The sequence below is a fragment of the Poromitra crassiceps genome (assembly GCF_964638095.1).
Source record: "Poromitra crassiceps genome assembly, chromosome: 16".
Lineage (NCBI taxonomy): Eukaryota > Metazoa > Chordata > Actinopteri > Beryciformes > Melamphaidae > Poromitra > Poromitra crassiceps.
This window is the reverse complement of record NC_139645.1, coordinates 23,702,374-23,717,815: the sequence shown is the minus strand read 5'-3', so window position 1 is coordinate 23,717,815 and position 15,442 is coordinate 23,702,374. Positions and strand designations below refer to the sequence as shown.

General features: G+C 43.0%; 1 protein-coding gene across 1 annotated transcript in view; it reads right to left on the bottom strand.

Moving 5' to 3' along the window:
- Positions 1-15,442, bottom strand: part of LOC310791530 (NLR family CARD domain-containing protein 3-like) — a gene marked incomplete at its 3' end in the record, with an annotated part of 336,543 nt that overhangs the window by 30,094 nt on the left and 291,007 nt on the right. The window contains exons 8-9 of the mRNA XM_083653204.1: positions 7,589-7,734; positions 7,297-7,409 (exon numbers count right to left, since the gene is read on the bottom strand). Coding sequence (XP_083509330.1) covers positions 7,297-7,409; positions 7,589-7,734 — 259 coding nt within the window. The remainder of the gene's footprint in view (positions 1-7,296; positions 7,410-7,588; positions 7,735-15,442) is intronic.

Sequence of the window (15,442 nt, the reverse complement as noted above, 5' to 3'; positions counted from 1 at the left end):
CCTAAAGGCAGGTGATTGGAGAAATCCGAGCGGATGTCCCGCCTCCTCTGCTTGTATTTCTTTAATCACCTGCATCGGTTCAAACTTCCTCTGGTCTGAAGAGTTTTTCCCCCACAACTTCCTTTGACCATGTTCAGTGGGCGTGAATTACAGACTGTCTAAGGTGCATTCACAGAATGTAGAAGAGACAGTCTGGCTTGAGAGACTACACTGCACGGGACGGGTATCCTGCTAGTTATAATAAAGATGTGTTAAAAAAAAAAAAAATCCTTCAGGGGCAGTGGCAGTTCAAACCTTGCGCAAATTGAACACCTAATAGTCCTTGAGGCAAATTTGTAGAGCACATTCAGGTGAACACGTGGAAAAAAGTTGCCTGAAAATTGGAAAAACAGCGTGGGAGTTACGAACGGGTGTGAAGTTACGGCATATTTTGTGTTAGGCCACACCCACTTTTTACATTTGCGGCGCCCCCTTTTGGTCAAATTGCGAAATAGCTAGTCAGAAATGCCATTCCAAATGACAAATGAGGCTATTACATGCTTACACTATAGACCCCGCCCACTTTCACCAATGATGACAAAACTCCTGAATTTGACTAGGACATCCTCCTTGATATATCTGCCAAGGCATAACTTAGTAACTCCTAACCATAATAACTAGCTGTGATGATACAGTAGCATCTGACCTTTTTGTAACAGGTTGATTTCACTTGATGGTGAAGTACAAGGTGTTTTTGTGTGTAGCTGAAGTAAAATGTGTTATTTTATTTTCACACCATAAATATGGAGTCCAGGTCTGTTTGATGCTCCTGGGCAGACGGACCACTGGAAACCTCTGACCTCTCCTTGACTCTGTTGAGAAGACATGATGTGTACACACACACACACACACACACACACACACACACACACACACACACACACACACACACACACACACACACACACACACACAACTCAACTGTGTAAATGCTGCTCTGATTGGATGTGACGAAGGATCAGACCAATTCTACATCTGATGACTGTGAATCTGACAACAGCATCTGTTGTGATCATCAGTTTCAAATAAATACCTCAGATCAGTAGAGTGCTGTTCATCTTTGAAGTTATCAGGGTGATGCATAGACCGGTCACTCTTCATGGACACACAGCTGGGCTCAGGGGAGTCTGCTCTCTCCTGCTGCATCCTGAGAGAAACACATTATGAACATTGTGAAGGTATCTGTGTCTTTATGAAGAAGACAATCAGGATGGGCTCTTCACAGGTTAGTCGGTTCAGGCACACAGACTGCTGGTGGTTCAGCTGGTAGCTAGTCTGCTGCTGAGGCTTGGCCTGGTAGCTAGTCTGCTGCTGAGGCTTGGCCTGGTAGCTAGGCTGCTGCTGGGGCTTGGCCTGGTAGCTAGGCTGCTGCTGGGGCTTGGCCTGGTAGCTAGGCTGCTGCTGGGGCTTGGCCTGGTAGCTAGGCTGCTACTGGGGCTTGGCCTGGTAGCTAGGCTGCTGCTGGGGCTTGGCCTGGTAGCTAGGCTGCTGCTGAGGCTGGGCCTGGTAGCTAGGCTGAAAATCTATGATGCTGAGGAAGCTCTCATCATCTCAAGTAAAGAGCTCCTCAGCCAAGGCTTAGCAAACACTTGCCTGCAAGCTGCCTGTCTGGACTCATGACTAGAAGCCCTTCCCTAACCACACACATTTTTATAAAACATTAGGTTTAGGCAAGTACAACAATGGCTGAGTTTCCCAACAAAGAAGCTTCTTAAGAGTTAAGAAGCTTCTTAAGGAGTTAAGAAGGCTCCAAAGAAGTGTTTCCCAAACGCCTTCTTAAAGTCCCTGGAAACCAGAAATATTTCTTTATTATTTAGCATTTTGAGTTCATCACATCACAGGACCCTATGTTAATAAGCCACCAGCCAAATTTGAACGATGATGAACGTCGCAAAGTATATAAATTTAGGTTTGACAGTCTGGCAAAACTCATGAGAAAATCATTATTTTTTAGAGTGTATTTCTCCCGCGGACTGTGTGGGCGTGTCCCATCTGCAGCAGGTTTTCCGAGAGAGAGAGCGCGAGACAGAGGGGGGAGGGAAACGGAGAAAGAGATCAAGTTACACAGCACTCGCGAGTGTGTGTGTGTGTGTGTGTGTGTGTGTGTGTGTGTGTGTGTGTGTGTGTGTGTGTGTGAGAGCCACCACCTGTGTGTCTCTCGCTCTCTCTCTCACTAGTCCAGAGAGAGAGAGAGAGAGAGAGAGAGAGAGAGAGAGAGAGAGAGAGAGAGAGAGGAGCGCATGGCCTGAAACCCCACACCTTGCTAATCTCACAAGCATAGCGCTTGGCAGACGGCACACAGAGTGGGAGGGAGACGGACAGCGAGGGAGCGCTGTCACTGGGGGCAAAGAACGGACTTTAAGGTGGGTGCGGATTGCGCGCATGTACAAAGGTTATATAGAGCTTATGACGTCATAAGCTCCTGCGTTTTAGCACCTCGCGCACTGCTGTCTTCAATGAGGAAGTACTTTGTAGAATCTTGTAGAAAAGTGGCGATTTTAAGGCTTTGGGTTGAAAGTAATGTATAATAATTTCGGAGGCACAAAATTACTAACATAAGACCCTAAATAACATAGTTAGAACGTTTTTGTGGATTTTGGTTTCCAGGGACTTTAACAGTCGAGAAAAATAAAAAAAATAGAAGGCTCTTAACACATTGACTGCCAGCCGTTTTTTTTTGCTGTAGGTAGCTTCTGCCAAGCCGTTTTTTGAGGATTCTGGCTCATTTTACAAGAGCCGAGGATTCTTTTCTGCTTGGAGTTTGTGAACATACAATATCTCAAAAGTACTAATAGAATGTGTACTTTCTCTGTCTAAAAGAGTTAGTTTGTAGAGTTAGTAGTTATGTAAGCATTAGCAATTGAATACAGCATGGTTTCAGCGTCAGAAAAAAGATTCAGAGATAAACGGCTTTTTGTGAAATTCGATAGAACAGTCACTTTAACCATTCATTTTTGGCATCAGTAAGACCTAAACAATAGTTTTGAACAGTAATTTCCTCCATAACAGCAGGAAACTCCCCTCTGCTCAACTCCTCCCTCCGTGGGCGTTCTTCTTGGCTGCAGCGCCGTGTCACAAGCACTTTCCTACCTGTGCAAATGCACTTTCTCATACTCTCGACCTCTCAAATAAATTTCTGAATAGAAATTAAATTACTCTAAATTAGAGCGAAAAAGAAACAAAAAAGAATGGGTTGAAAATCCCATTCTAAAAGCCTTTTATGGCTGTTTCCAATTTGGTGCTATTTTGCAAGGCAAAATCGCCTGCTGCACCACAAGCTTGTCACCGGTCTCACTGCCCCGCTGCCGCTGTGCGGCTGTGCCTGGCTGTGCCTGTCTGCGTGGCCGCTCCCCGAGGAAGCCCGGCTGGACTCGCCCGCCTCCCGGAGCCCTGGCCGAGAGCTCCGATGAAGCCCCTGCGACTCTGGTCATATTTACGCTGCGTGCCTCAAAGTGTGCTCCATCCGCAATCCACCAGGCAAGTTTGCAATCCCGCACCGCCAGCAATCAGCCCGAAAATGAAAGCGCCTCCGCCAATCCATTTTCATGAGAATGGAAATGGATCACACTGCTTTTTGCTTGCCTTCCTACTTCCTTGTCGCCACTTAGTGGGTCGGTGGAATGGGTTGTACACGTTGTACACGTCCAATACTTATATAAGATATGTAAAAGGGTTAGATGCACAACGCACCGTCCAAAAAAAAAAATCGATGCCAACGACGTGTTTACACGTTGTTGGCAGTCAACAGCTGGATTCTGAAAACGTGTATACACGTTGTTGGCAGTGAACGTGTTAAGAAGCATCTTAACTGGAGCAGCTCACTTGATGGCACTCTGAGCCCAGCAGTGGGCCACGACTCAGTGGTTGAGAAACACTGTTAACACCTAATCATGGTCATGTTAAACTTTATTAAACATTATTTATTTCAGACATGGACTGCAGTTCAAATTGCTTTATATACACAGCATACAACAAAACAGAGAAACACTACAGAATTTAAGCGACCTTGGGTTCTGTGAAAGGTGCTATATAAATCCACAACATTATAAAAGGAATCCATTCTGATTAGAGAAATATAGCCTACGGTAAAACATTTAAAACACAAGTAACCATACATACAGGGGAGATTTTCAAGTGTTCCCCAATTTTAAACACTAAAGGGTGCATGAAAGAAAGGAAAAAGGGAAAAACACAAGAGGAACAGTGGACACAAGTATCTCCTTTTGCCTGATGCGGCTGGATCTGCCAGTGTTTTGTCATTAAGAAGGTGTTAAGAAGGCTCCAGACCCTTCTTACAAAACCTTCTTAACGAAAGATCATCTTAGCGCTAAGAAGCTTTTGGGAAACGCAGCCTTCTTAACGGAGGATAATTGGAAGATAATTTTAGGCTAAGAAGCAATCGGGAAACGCGTTGGCTTCGTTGGCTTCTTACGGGAGCCTTAAGAAGGGTCAAAGAAGCTTCTTAGCGCTAAGAAGCTTTTGGGAAACGCATGCCTTCGTAAAGAAGCAATTGGGAAACGCGTTTGCTTCTTAAGGGGGCCTTAAGAAGGGTTGAATTAGCTTCTTAGCGCAAAGAAGCTTTTGGGAAACCCAGCCAATGTGGTTAGGGTTAGGGTTTGGTTATGGTCGTGGTTAGATAAGAAAACCCTAATCCTAATCCTAACCACATCTTTTTTACTTGTCGCACCTTTTCAGGAAGAAGCAATGGCGGCGACCAATCAAATGAGTTTGGGGCGGGGTTTTCCCAGCCCATACTAGGAGGAAATGTTGGTCCAGGAACAACCAGTTCGTGCTGCAACAAGTACGTACGATTTGCACCTGTGTGAGACCTGATTAATGGGGGGTGGGAATGACAGAATGTAAATGTAAATATATATACCGCTAATTGTCATGATAGAGAAATAACATGTGACCCCCTTATGAATAGAAAATACTTTCTTCAGTAGGGAGGTGGCCTTTTGAGCGATATGCTGCAGGAACTGAGCTGTAGACCTGTTAGTGGGCTCTGTGTTCACCAGATATAGCCCATATCTGTAGCCTACTTAGCTCTTCTTCAATTTTCATTATTCATTGTTTAATTCGAGTCATTGTTTGTTCAGCATTAATTTGCAGCCTTGTAAATACAAGCTCACCTCAATACTGTAGGATATCAAATAACATTTCCTCATTGCAGTATAACCAGTCCTCTTACCTTGTGTCTGAAGGTCCAGGTTCATTACTGAACTCTGGAGGTATGCCTTTAGACCAGTCAGTCTTCATAGACAGACAGCTGGGTACTGGAGACTCTGCTCTCTGGCGGGTGGGGGGCGGTGCTGTTGAAAAATGTAAGAGTAGATTTTAAATGTAAAAAGATTGGGCACCACTGCCCTCGGGGGTTTGTAGAGGTACTGCAGGAAGTCCGCCAATTTTCATCAAAATAAATGTGGAATTTTTTTAAATGCATTTTAGACAAATATAATAATATTGAAACTCACAGTATAACCAGTCCTCTTACCTTGTGTCTGAAGGTCCAGGTTCTTTCTTTTTTTTGTCTTTCTTTGGTCTTTTTTTCCAGGTTCATTACTGAACTCTGGAGGTATGCCTTTAGACCAGTCAGTCTTCATAGACAGACAGCTGGTTACTGGAGACTCTGCTCTCTGCATGTGGTGCTGACCTCTGCAAACACAAATGTTTGATACATATCATCATTAGCTCTAGTAAAGACACACAACTTCTTGCAAAGTTGCACATTTTCATTATTCATTGTTTAATTTGAGTCATTGTTTGTTCAGCATTAATTTGCAGCCTTGTAAATACAAGCTCAGCTCAATACTGTAGGACAGGGGTTCCCAAACTTAAGAATGCCGTGGCCCACTTTGAAATCTGAAAATCTATAATCACAACTCTGATCAACACACGAGACTAAGATGATCTATTTCCAGATAAGTTTTTTATATTATATATTTTGTAATTCATTAACAGAGCAGGTGAACTTGGCCATAAGGGAAATTGATAATTCATCATCCACATAGAAAAAACATTTAGGCAAAATACCCAAAAGCAGATTGTCAAAACGTTCTTCCCCCTTTACCCATCAGAAGTATTTGCAGGCATAACACATTTGTTGACACAAAATGTGATAAGCAACAACAGAAGAAATCAATCCACAAGCCATTAAAGGTCCCATTCCGTGCAAAAGCTGTTTTTACTTGTAAATGCATATATACTGCTGTCAGCCCTCCCTGTAATGAGTGGTCACAAGCTCAGAACTGCCAGAGTTGGATTTGTCCCTATACTATCCAGCTTCCCCCTGCAGTCTCCTTCAAGCCACACCCCCAAACGCTTCGTTTGCCCAGAGAGGAATTGGGACGTCACGAGCTTCCTCACGCATACTGCGCGGGTCTCTCTCACACAAGCTATCTGCACCATTTTGTCTATAGCCACAAAATTAACACTTCTAGCTGGAGCGACGCCAACTGTACGTGATCCAGCAACTGCGGAGGTGCATTCGGTAAGTCTAGGCATGTCCTCTTTAGCGTAGCAACGTTAAGTTAGCGATAGCGTTAGTTGTGGACACAACCCAGCGTGCTGGTCCACAGACGCTAATCTGATTGGCCGCTGGGAGCCTGGGGCGGGCTCTACCTCAGCGGCCAATGGGAACTGTTAGTTCTGAATATATTATAGAAACAGACCATTCTTGGGATGCAACGAGATGAGGAAGTGAGAACTCCGTCACAACAAACGGGGTTGCTATATTTTCGACAAATTAATCCAGAATCATGTTTTATGGACCAGAGAAACACGTTTTTAAGAGGTTACAGCTGCACGAATTGGGACCTTTAATGATAGACTGTGAAAAATCCTACCTTATCTGTAAAGGGGAGACTCGTCTGTACCCATTAAACCAATTTTCATTCAGATCAATTGAGCTGAGAGGTTAGGGGACCCCTTTGAAATAGTTTTCCTCGCCAAAATTTAACCTATGTTTGGAGCATTATTTAGACCCCTTACAGACAAGCTAGCATATTATGCTTGGTACCAATGGATGCTTTAGGTCTTCTAGGTTCTTCTGATAACAGGATCTCCACTGTAGCTTTAAAACAGATCCTGGTACTGCCATTTGATTGCCCACGAAAATCAGGAGTGTTGGCAGACCACTCGCGACCCACCTGCAGTACCTCCACGGTCCACTAGTGGGCCACAGTTTGGGAATCAGTGTTGTAGGATATCAAATAACATTTCCTCATTGCAGTATAACCAGTCCTCTTACCTTGTGTCTGAAGGTCCAGGTTCATTACTGAAGTCTGGAGGTATGTCTTTAGACCAGTCAGTCTTCATAGACAGACAGCTGGGTACTGGAGACTCTGCTCTCTGGCGGGTAGGGGGGGATGCTGTGGAAAAATGTAAAAGTAGATTTGAAATGTAAAAACATTGCGCACCACTGCCCTCGGGGGTTTGTGGAGGTACTGCAGGGGGTCTGCCAATTTTCATCAAAATAAATGTGGATTTTTTTTTAATGCATTTTAGACAAAAATAATATTGAGACTCACAGTCTAACCAGTCCTCTTACCTTCCTGGTTCTTTCTTTTCTTCTTTTTTTTCTTTTTCTTTCCAGGTTCATTACTGAAGTTTAGAGGTCTGTCTTTAGACCAGTCAGTCTTCATAGACAGACAGCTGGGTACTGGAGACTCTGCTCTCTGCATGTGGTGCTGATCTCTGCAAACACAAATGTTTGATACATATCATCATTAGCTCTAGTAAAGACACACAACTTCTTGCAACGTTGCACATTGTCAGTTTTTCTGACATCTGGAGTTTTTGATAACATGGTCTGTTGATAAGTGTCCAGGATGCCAGGTTTTGCATCAGTGGTAACCACGGCAACAAATGAGGAAAGATGGCCCCTCCCATTGAGCTCTTTGATGCAGTCGTGCACGTTACAAACTCATGTAGTCCCACTGAGCGCGCTCAGTCAACGTTGGAGCTGAATAGACTTTAGAACTGATGCCATCATCACCGTACATTATCATCATCATCATAATCATCACCATCATCAGGTTAACAATGTGAGTGTGTCAGGTCTCCCAGGAAGCTGTTTCAAGCTTTTGAAGGAGCCTGATCTCATACAAGGCCTACAGGTATCAATGGACAAACATACATACGTAAAACACACGTATCACATGACGCTTAAAGGGCCCATATTTTGCTAATATAATGTATTATTATTTTATTGTTGGCCTCCAGTAGAGTAACTTATTGCATCATTCATAGTTAAAAAAAAACTCATTGTTTATCTTGTACTGGCTCTCACTGCCCCCTTCAGTTCACCCTCTGTCTGAAACGCTCTGTTTTAGGTCCTGTCCCTTTAAGAACCCCCACCCTCCGGGAAATACTCCAGGCGGTCAGGAGGAGGAGGCGTAACTGCCTGCGCCTGTAACAGAGATCTCCGTGGTAATCTATCAGCGGAGACCTGCTGTGATTGAGCCCTACGGTCCTCATGGTCGTCAAGTCGCCTTCGAAGTGTGAAATGCGATTATAACGACCTAGTTGTGTGGCTTAGCCTTCCCAAATGTTGAGGGTAGTTTTTTAGAATTTAATACATAGATTTGGGAACGTTACATTAAATTTCATTCAGGCTGCCTGGCACTCAATCGCCGCCATTTTCCCCCGGAGCTTCCACAGGAGGAGGGAGGGTGGGAGGAGGGAGGGTGTAGTGATGCACATACAGTAGTGGAGTCACAGCCAGGTTGGAGAGAGCCTGGTGACGCGGGGTTAGGTTGACAAGTCTGCAGTGTACTGGAGCAGTCAGAACAGGGAAGGGAGGGGCAGGGGGGACGGGTGAAGGCCAGGGACGTGCACAGAACATTAGAGGGGCAGGGGCTCAAATTCATGAAAGGGCACTACAGCCGCCGTCCAGAGGGCGGCGGCGGAAATTTGAGGCAATTTGAAGGCCAATTTAGGAGTATAACTCATTTTAAATATTCCGATTTTAACCAGATTTAGAGGAATATCTCATTTTAGGATGAGACTTGTCACGGAAAAATAACTCCATAACTGAATAATATTAGTATATAAAAGTTGCATGCTGTTGCAATACTGTTGTGAAATCATTTAAGCATCAATATGTATTTGCTCCTTTTCTCCCTTTAGGTTGTTGTACTACAACAGATAGCAACACAGGCAGAAACATTGAACGATACTGAGTGAGGCTTGTAATATACCATGCATTTTAACCATAATTCTAAAAAGCAAGACAGAAGATTTAGATAAGGTGTATTAGAATTTTTTTTATTTTTTGCGGATTCAACAACACAACATCCCTTTCCAATAGTGTAAAGTAAAAAATATTTTCAAGAGCAACAATTCTGCATTTGTTCCCTATATTTTGGTTATTTATTTATTGGGTGGTTTATTTATTTATGTATTTATTTATTCATTCATTTTTGGGTTCATTTTTGGGTTGGTGCCTTCAGGGGCAGTTTAGAAAAACACTGCTCCATGCAGAGGCCTATTACAAATGGTGCATTCAAGGCCAAGAGAGCTCGCAAAAGGCATTTCTCTTTGAATGCTGCCTTCAGTGACGGCATGGAAAGGGCAATTTCCATACAAAGCACCATTAGAAATGCATTCATGGTCAGGAAAGGGCACTTTTTATTTTATTTTTTAATGTGTCTGAGCTGTTTGTTTTGTTCATGTGTTGTTGGAATGAAAATGAAAAATTTATTATAAAAAAAAAAAAAAAAAAAAAAGGGCACTTTTTACAGACTGAAAAAAAGGCAGGGGCTCAAGCCCCCTTTCATGTCTATGTGTGCACGTGCCTGGTGAAGGCTATGGCGCGCGCGCACTGCCGGCCCGGGCTAGGCTTGTCATCACCATGGTCACAAGTCCTACCTGACGTCACTAGAACTATTGCTCTCGCACAAATCGGCACAAATCCATGTCCTCTCATCTACGAGACTTCATGGGGGGGAGGGGGGGTTCATGGGGGTAACATTAAAACACCTTCACCTATTTATTTGAAGCTTAGCCCATTTTTAATATGACCATCCAAGATTGTAACAACATATATATGATACAAAATTAAGAAATGCATAATATGGGCCCTTTAATACAACACATAGAACATACATACATACCACATAATTAGGGCTGTGAATCTTCACTGGCCTCACGATTCGATTCGATTACGATTCAGAGGGCTACGATTCGATTCGATAACGATTATCGATGCATCTCGATGCATCTTAAATCGATGCATCACTTTTTTCCGCAATACATGATTTATTTTTTCTCACTTTCTTTTTGCTCACTGTGTGGCTACTTTTAAAATAAAAGTGCATTTGGAATTGCATTGTATTATGATCCATAATTAAAATAAACAACTGCATGCACTTCCATTCTATTTTATTTGATTATTTAAAATATATATATATTTTTTTATAATCGATTTTTGATATTTGTGAATCGATGCAGAATCGTGCACGTCCGCATCGCGATGCATCTTATAATCGATTATTTTTGACACCCCTACACATAATACAATGACAGAGTTGCATTATCAGAGGGGTGTAGATACTCATTACAAGCAGGGCCGGTTCCAGAACAAGATGACTAGGGATTCATCCTAGATAGGAAGGGGTGCACATGCACGGGCCGACGCGGGTGGCCGGCCGAAGGCGGCCCGAAAAATTTGACATGTTATTTTACTAAAAAATATAGTCGGGTGCAGCACACCCAAAAAATGTACATGTTATTTTACTAAAAATAATGCATTTTACCATCATTTCAAGTAGAATGATACCAGCCAAGCAAGAATATTTCAAGTGTTTCAAGTGCTTTACTGAAATATTTGGACCATATAATGATAATGCAATTATCTCAACCTTAAAAGGTTACATATAGGTGCCAAAAAGCCATAAATTCACATCAAAGAACAAAGACAAACAACAATTATAATTCAAGTTTAAACAGTAAGTGTGCAGCTGCAGCATTTATTAAAAAAAAATATTTATATATATATATTACCACGCTTTTAAACTGAGCATGCAGACAATTAAAATGAGGGTGCAATGCATGCTTTTGCACCCCTGTAAAACCAGGCCTGATTACAAGTAGGATTCAAGCAGTTTTTCTTTCAGAGCTTTCTTAAAGGTGGAGATGGATTTCAACATTTTCCTACTGTCATCGAGCTCATTCCAGATCTGCGAGCCCCTGCATGTAATACTTAAGCTGCTACATTTAAGCTTTCTTTTATTTCTTTTTTTATACCAAAGATAAGATGTTTATTTCTAGTATTATGAGTGTGCAGGGGACAGCAGACTGGAATGAGCTCAGCCAGTCTGAAATTCATATTATACACAACTTGATACATCAAGCAGGCATTTTGGTGAAGATGAAAATCGGCAAGCCTCAGGAGACCATAAAGATGGAACAGAGGGCGTGTGGGTGCGTTAAACCCCGACCATGACATGGCTCATATTATTTTCTTTTGCAGACTTTCAAGTTTCTTGTATGTGACTAGGAAAAGTGTTGCACCATATGACTTTACAGTAGTTAATGTTTAGAGTGTAACAGTCATCTTACTTTGTGTCTGAGGATCCATGTTCTCATGTTCTCAGGCTATTATGAAGTTTAGAGTGTAACAGTCGTCTTACTTTGTGTCTGAGGGTCCATGTTCTCATGTTCTCAGGCTATTATGAAGTTTAGAGTGTAACAGTCATCTTACTTTGTGTCTGAGGGTCCATGTTCTCATGTTCTCAGGCTATTATGAAGTTTAGAGTGTAACAGTCATCTTACTTTGTGTCTGAGGGTCCATGTTGAGGACTGAAGAGTAGAGACTCCTCCACAGACAGAGAGCTCTCAGGAGGCTCTGCTCCATCCTCTTCCTCCACACGACCACTCATCTTCTGAGAGGAGAAAACAAACATGCGCGCGCGCGCACACACACACACACACACACACACACACACACACACACACACACACACACACACACACACACACACACAGTTCCAGCTCATGAGTAGGGCTGAACAATTTTGGATAAAAAAACAGTAAGAGCTACGTACATAATTAACTCATTGGCTGCCATTGACGTCTAAAGACGTCAATTCAAATAGTAACGTAGGCTGCCATTGCGTTTTTTGACGGTGGGACGTGGATCAAAGCCTGGTGCATCTCCTGTAAAAATATGGGGGATTTTGAAGGTGTATAAGCTATTTTACGGACCCATTAGGTGGCGACAGTGCTCTCCGGATTAGAGAAAGATGAGAAAAAAGAGTAGAAGAAGCCGTGGGGAAACGGAAAGCGATGCATGCTGTAACGTTAGCTGTGAACAGCAGCCAATCTGCTCCCACAATTGAGCCTTTCTGTCTCTGTTACGATAGTTTCTCCATATGATTAGTTGCCAGAAAAGGAGCACCCGACACCAGCGTCTTTCTGAAAAGTTAAATTATTCTCAGCTGGGAGCGCTGGGAGCCGGCACACAAAAACGGCGGAGCGCTCTGAAAATAGATGCTGGGTGCAGCGCACTTTGAAACGTGCAGCAGAAAGTTCAGAGCAAACGTGCAGCAGAGAGCCACCAGAGACACTCCCACGGAGGAGGAGTTTGCAGTTGAGGGGGGTGGGGCACGCAGGGCACCATACAACACCGACCCAGACAGCAGGCTCGATGGACAGATTGACAAACACAAGCTGGAATACCTGATGCACCAGCAGTAAATCAAGACCAGCAAGAAGGTGTAGGGTCTGTGCACGCAGGGGCCAGTGCTGCTGGTTGCAGCTAAAAAATATTATTTTGCCATCAAAATTCCTTTGTTTTTGCTGTTTTATTGAAGGAAATTACTGTTCAGATATTTGAGGTGTCACTACATCAGAAAATATTAGCTTCAGAGTCAGTGATGTGCTTGAAATGCTTCATTTCACAAAAGGCTAATTATCTCCAGTTCTAGTTTGAAACATCTGTTTCTGGTGAAACCAACCTATCTAATACTGCTGATAACTAAAGCACGGAAAATGATACAAATAAACATTTTTTTCTGATGATACAAGAGAGTCTCATCGTTTTTGGGCGTGTTCGGTGTTTACATAGTAATATCACACAATATTCTGTGGGTCTTGAGAAATCACTGAAAACGCTCTGAAAGGGCTGGCACTGGGAGCGTCCGTTTTCCAGAAATGGCTGGCAGCCAATGAGTTAATAGAACACACTCAAAAAGAAACATAGATAGTAAGGTACACTCAAAAATACTAAAACGACAGAAAACATACTATAAGTGATTACGAGATGAGAGATGAGATATACTTTATTGTCCCGGGAGGGAAATTTGTCTTGGGCAAAAGTGCTTTTATACAACAACAGGTGTGACAGACAAGTAATGCAAAACAGAACGGTCACAGTCACATTCACAGCATTGCACTGAGGGCACAGGAAGTGTACCAGCTAAGGTACTGATTGCACAACCCTATTGCACAGTAAATATATTCATCAATCCCTTAGTAAGGGAAGTAAAATAAGCAATAAAACCATAAACCCATAGAAACATAGAATAAAAATAAAATAAAAGAATAAAAGGATAAAACATTAAAATAGGATTATGAAATAAGAGAAATAAAACCAAAGTACGAAGTAAGAGAAATAAAACCAAAGTAAAAGCAGTAAAGGAGACGCAGCGTACCTACTTGGGGTACCTCCCACACCTCACTGGAGTGCTACACATGGGGGAAGAGAGGGCTGTTTGTTCAACAGAACAATTGAGGTGGGAAGAAATGATAGCTTGTAGCGGTTACTTTTGTGTCTACAGGCTCGGAATCTCCTCCCAGATGGAAGCAGCTCATACTCAGAATATAAAATGTGAGAGGGATCAGTCAAGACTTTGTGAGCCAGGCTGATAACCTTTTTCTCGAAGATGGACTGGAGTGACACCGAATCATTGGTTCCAATCACTTTCTGAGCTGTGTGGACCATTTTCAGGATTCTAGTTTTGAGCTGAACGTTCAGAGACCCAAACCAAGCCGCCATGCCATATCTAATCAGGCTTTCCAATACGGCTTTGTAGAATGTGGACATAATGTTCTTGCTCACGCCATACAGTCTGAGTCTACGTAGAAAGTGCAGGCGTTGCGCTAATTTGGAGCAAAGATAGTCCACGTGGACATTCCATTTGAGCAGGTGGTCCATCTGGATCCCCAGATATTTGTACGAGCAGACCTGCTCGATCGTGCTGCCCTCAATGACCACGGGGTCATGGACCCTGACTGTTCTTGGGTCAAAGATCATTTCTTTGGTTTTACTCGTGTTTAAAGTGAGGTGATTCCTGACACACCAGTCATTAAAACTGACGATTTCCCTGTAGTAGACAGAAGGACAGTCGTCTCCTTTCAGTAAGCTTAAAATAATGGTGTCATCCGAGAACTTGATGACAAAGTTGCATGGCTCACTGTTCCTGCAGTCATTAGTATAGGCAGTAAAAAGAAAAGGTGAGCTCACTCCCCCCTGGGGGGCGCCAGTGCTGCAATGTTTAACAGTGGAGATGGAGGAATTAACCTTCACCTGTTGAGTCCTATCTGTTAAAAGAGAATAAAACCATTTGATGATGAACGGGTTTATGTTCATCTTGACTAACTTCTGAACTAGCAGCAGGGGACGGAGTGTGTCGAATGCAGAACTAAAGTCTGCGAACAGAACTCGTGCGTAGGCTTTGGGGTGTGAGTCTAAATGCTTGCTAATTAGGTGAGTCACACAAGCCACAGCATCCTCAGTGCTACGACCCTCCCTGTAGGCAAACTGCAACGGGTCCATGCAGGGGGACATTTCTGCTTTAAGTTGTTTGACAATCACTTTTTCAAAACATTTCATTACCCCACATGTAAGGGCAATAGGTCTGAAATCTTTGTTCACAGCAGGACAGGATACTTTTGGTACAGGAATGATCAGAGATTTTTTCCACAGAGCAGGAACAGTATGGCTATCTAAAGACCGCTGGAAGATCGGGCACCAGGCAGCTGTAAGTTCTTCAGAACAGGATCTGAGCACAAAAGCTGGCAGACCGTCCGTCTGACATCTTACAGTTTTCCCCACTTTCCCAGAGTCAGAAACAAATAATTAATTCAGGCAGACCTTATGACAGCCATTTTTATGTATTGGTGTCGTCTGAAGTATGTCAAACAGGCTACAGCAATATCAGGCTATCTTGGCTCAATTAATTATCGAGTGTGTGTAGGAGGGATGGCTTTGTCTGAGGGGAGGCCCACAGGCTCAGACTTTGGAAACCACTACAATAGACTACATTTATCAAGGTACATCATCAGCGTGTCCCATTTGCCTCATGAAGAATATTATGTGAATATGAGGACAATACACATTGTTGATGATGTCGCCGTGCAAGAAGCACTATTGGGTTTCTTTCTTTCTTTCTTTCTTTCT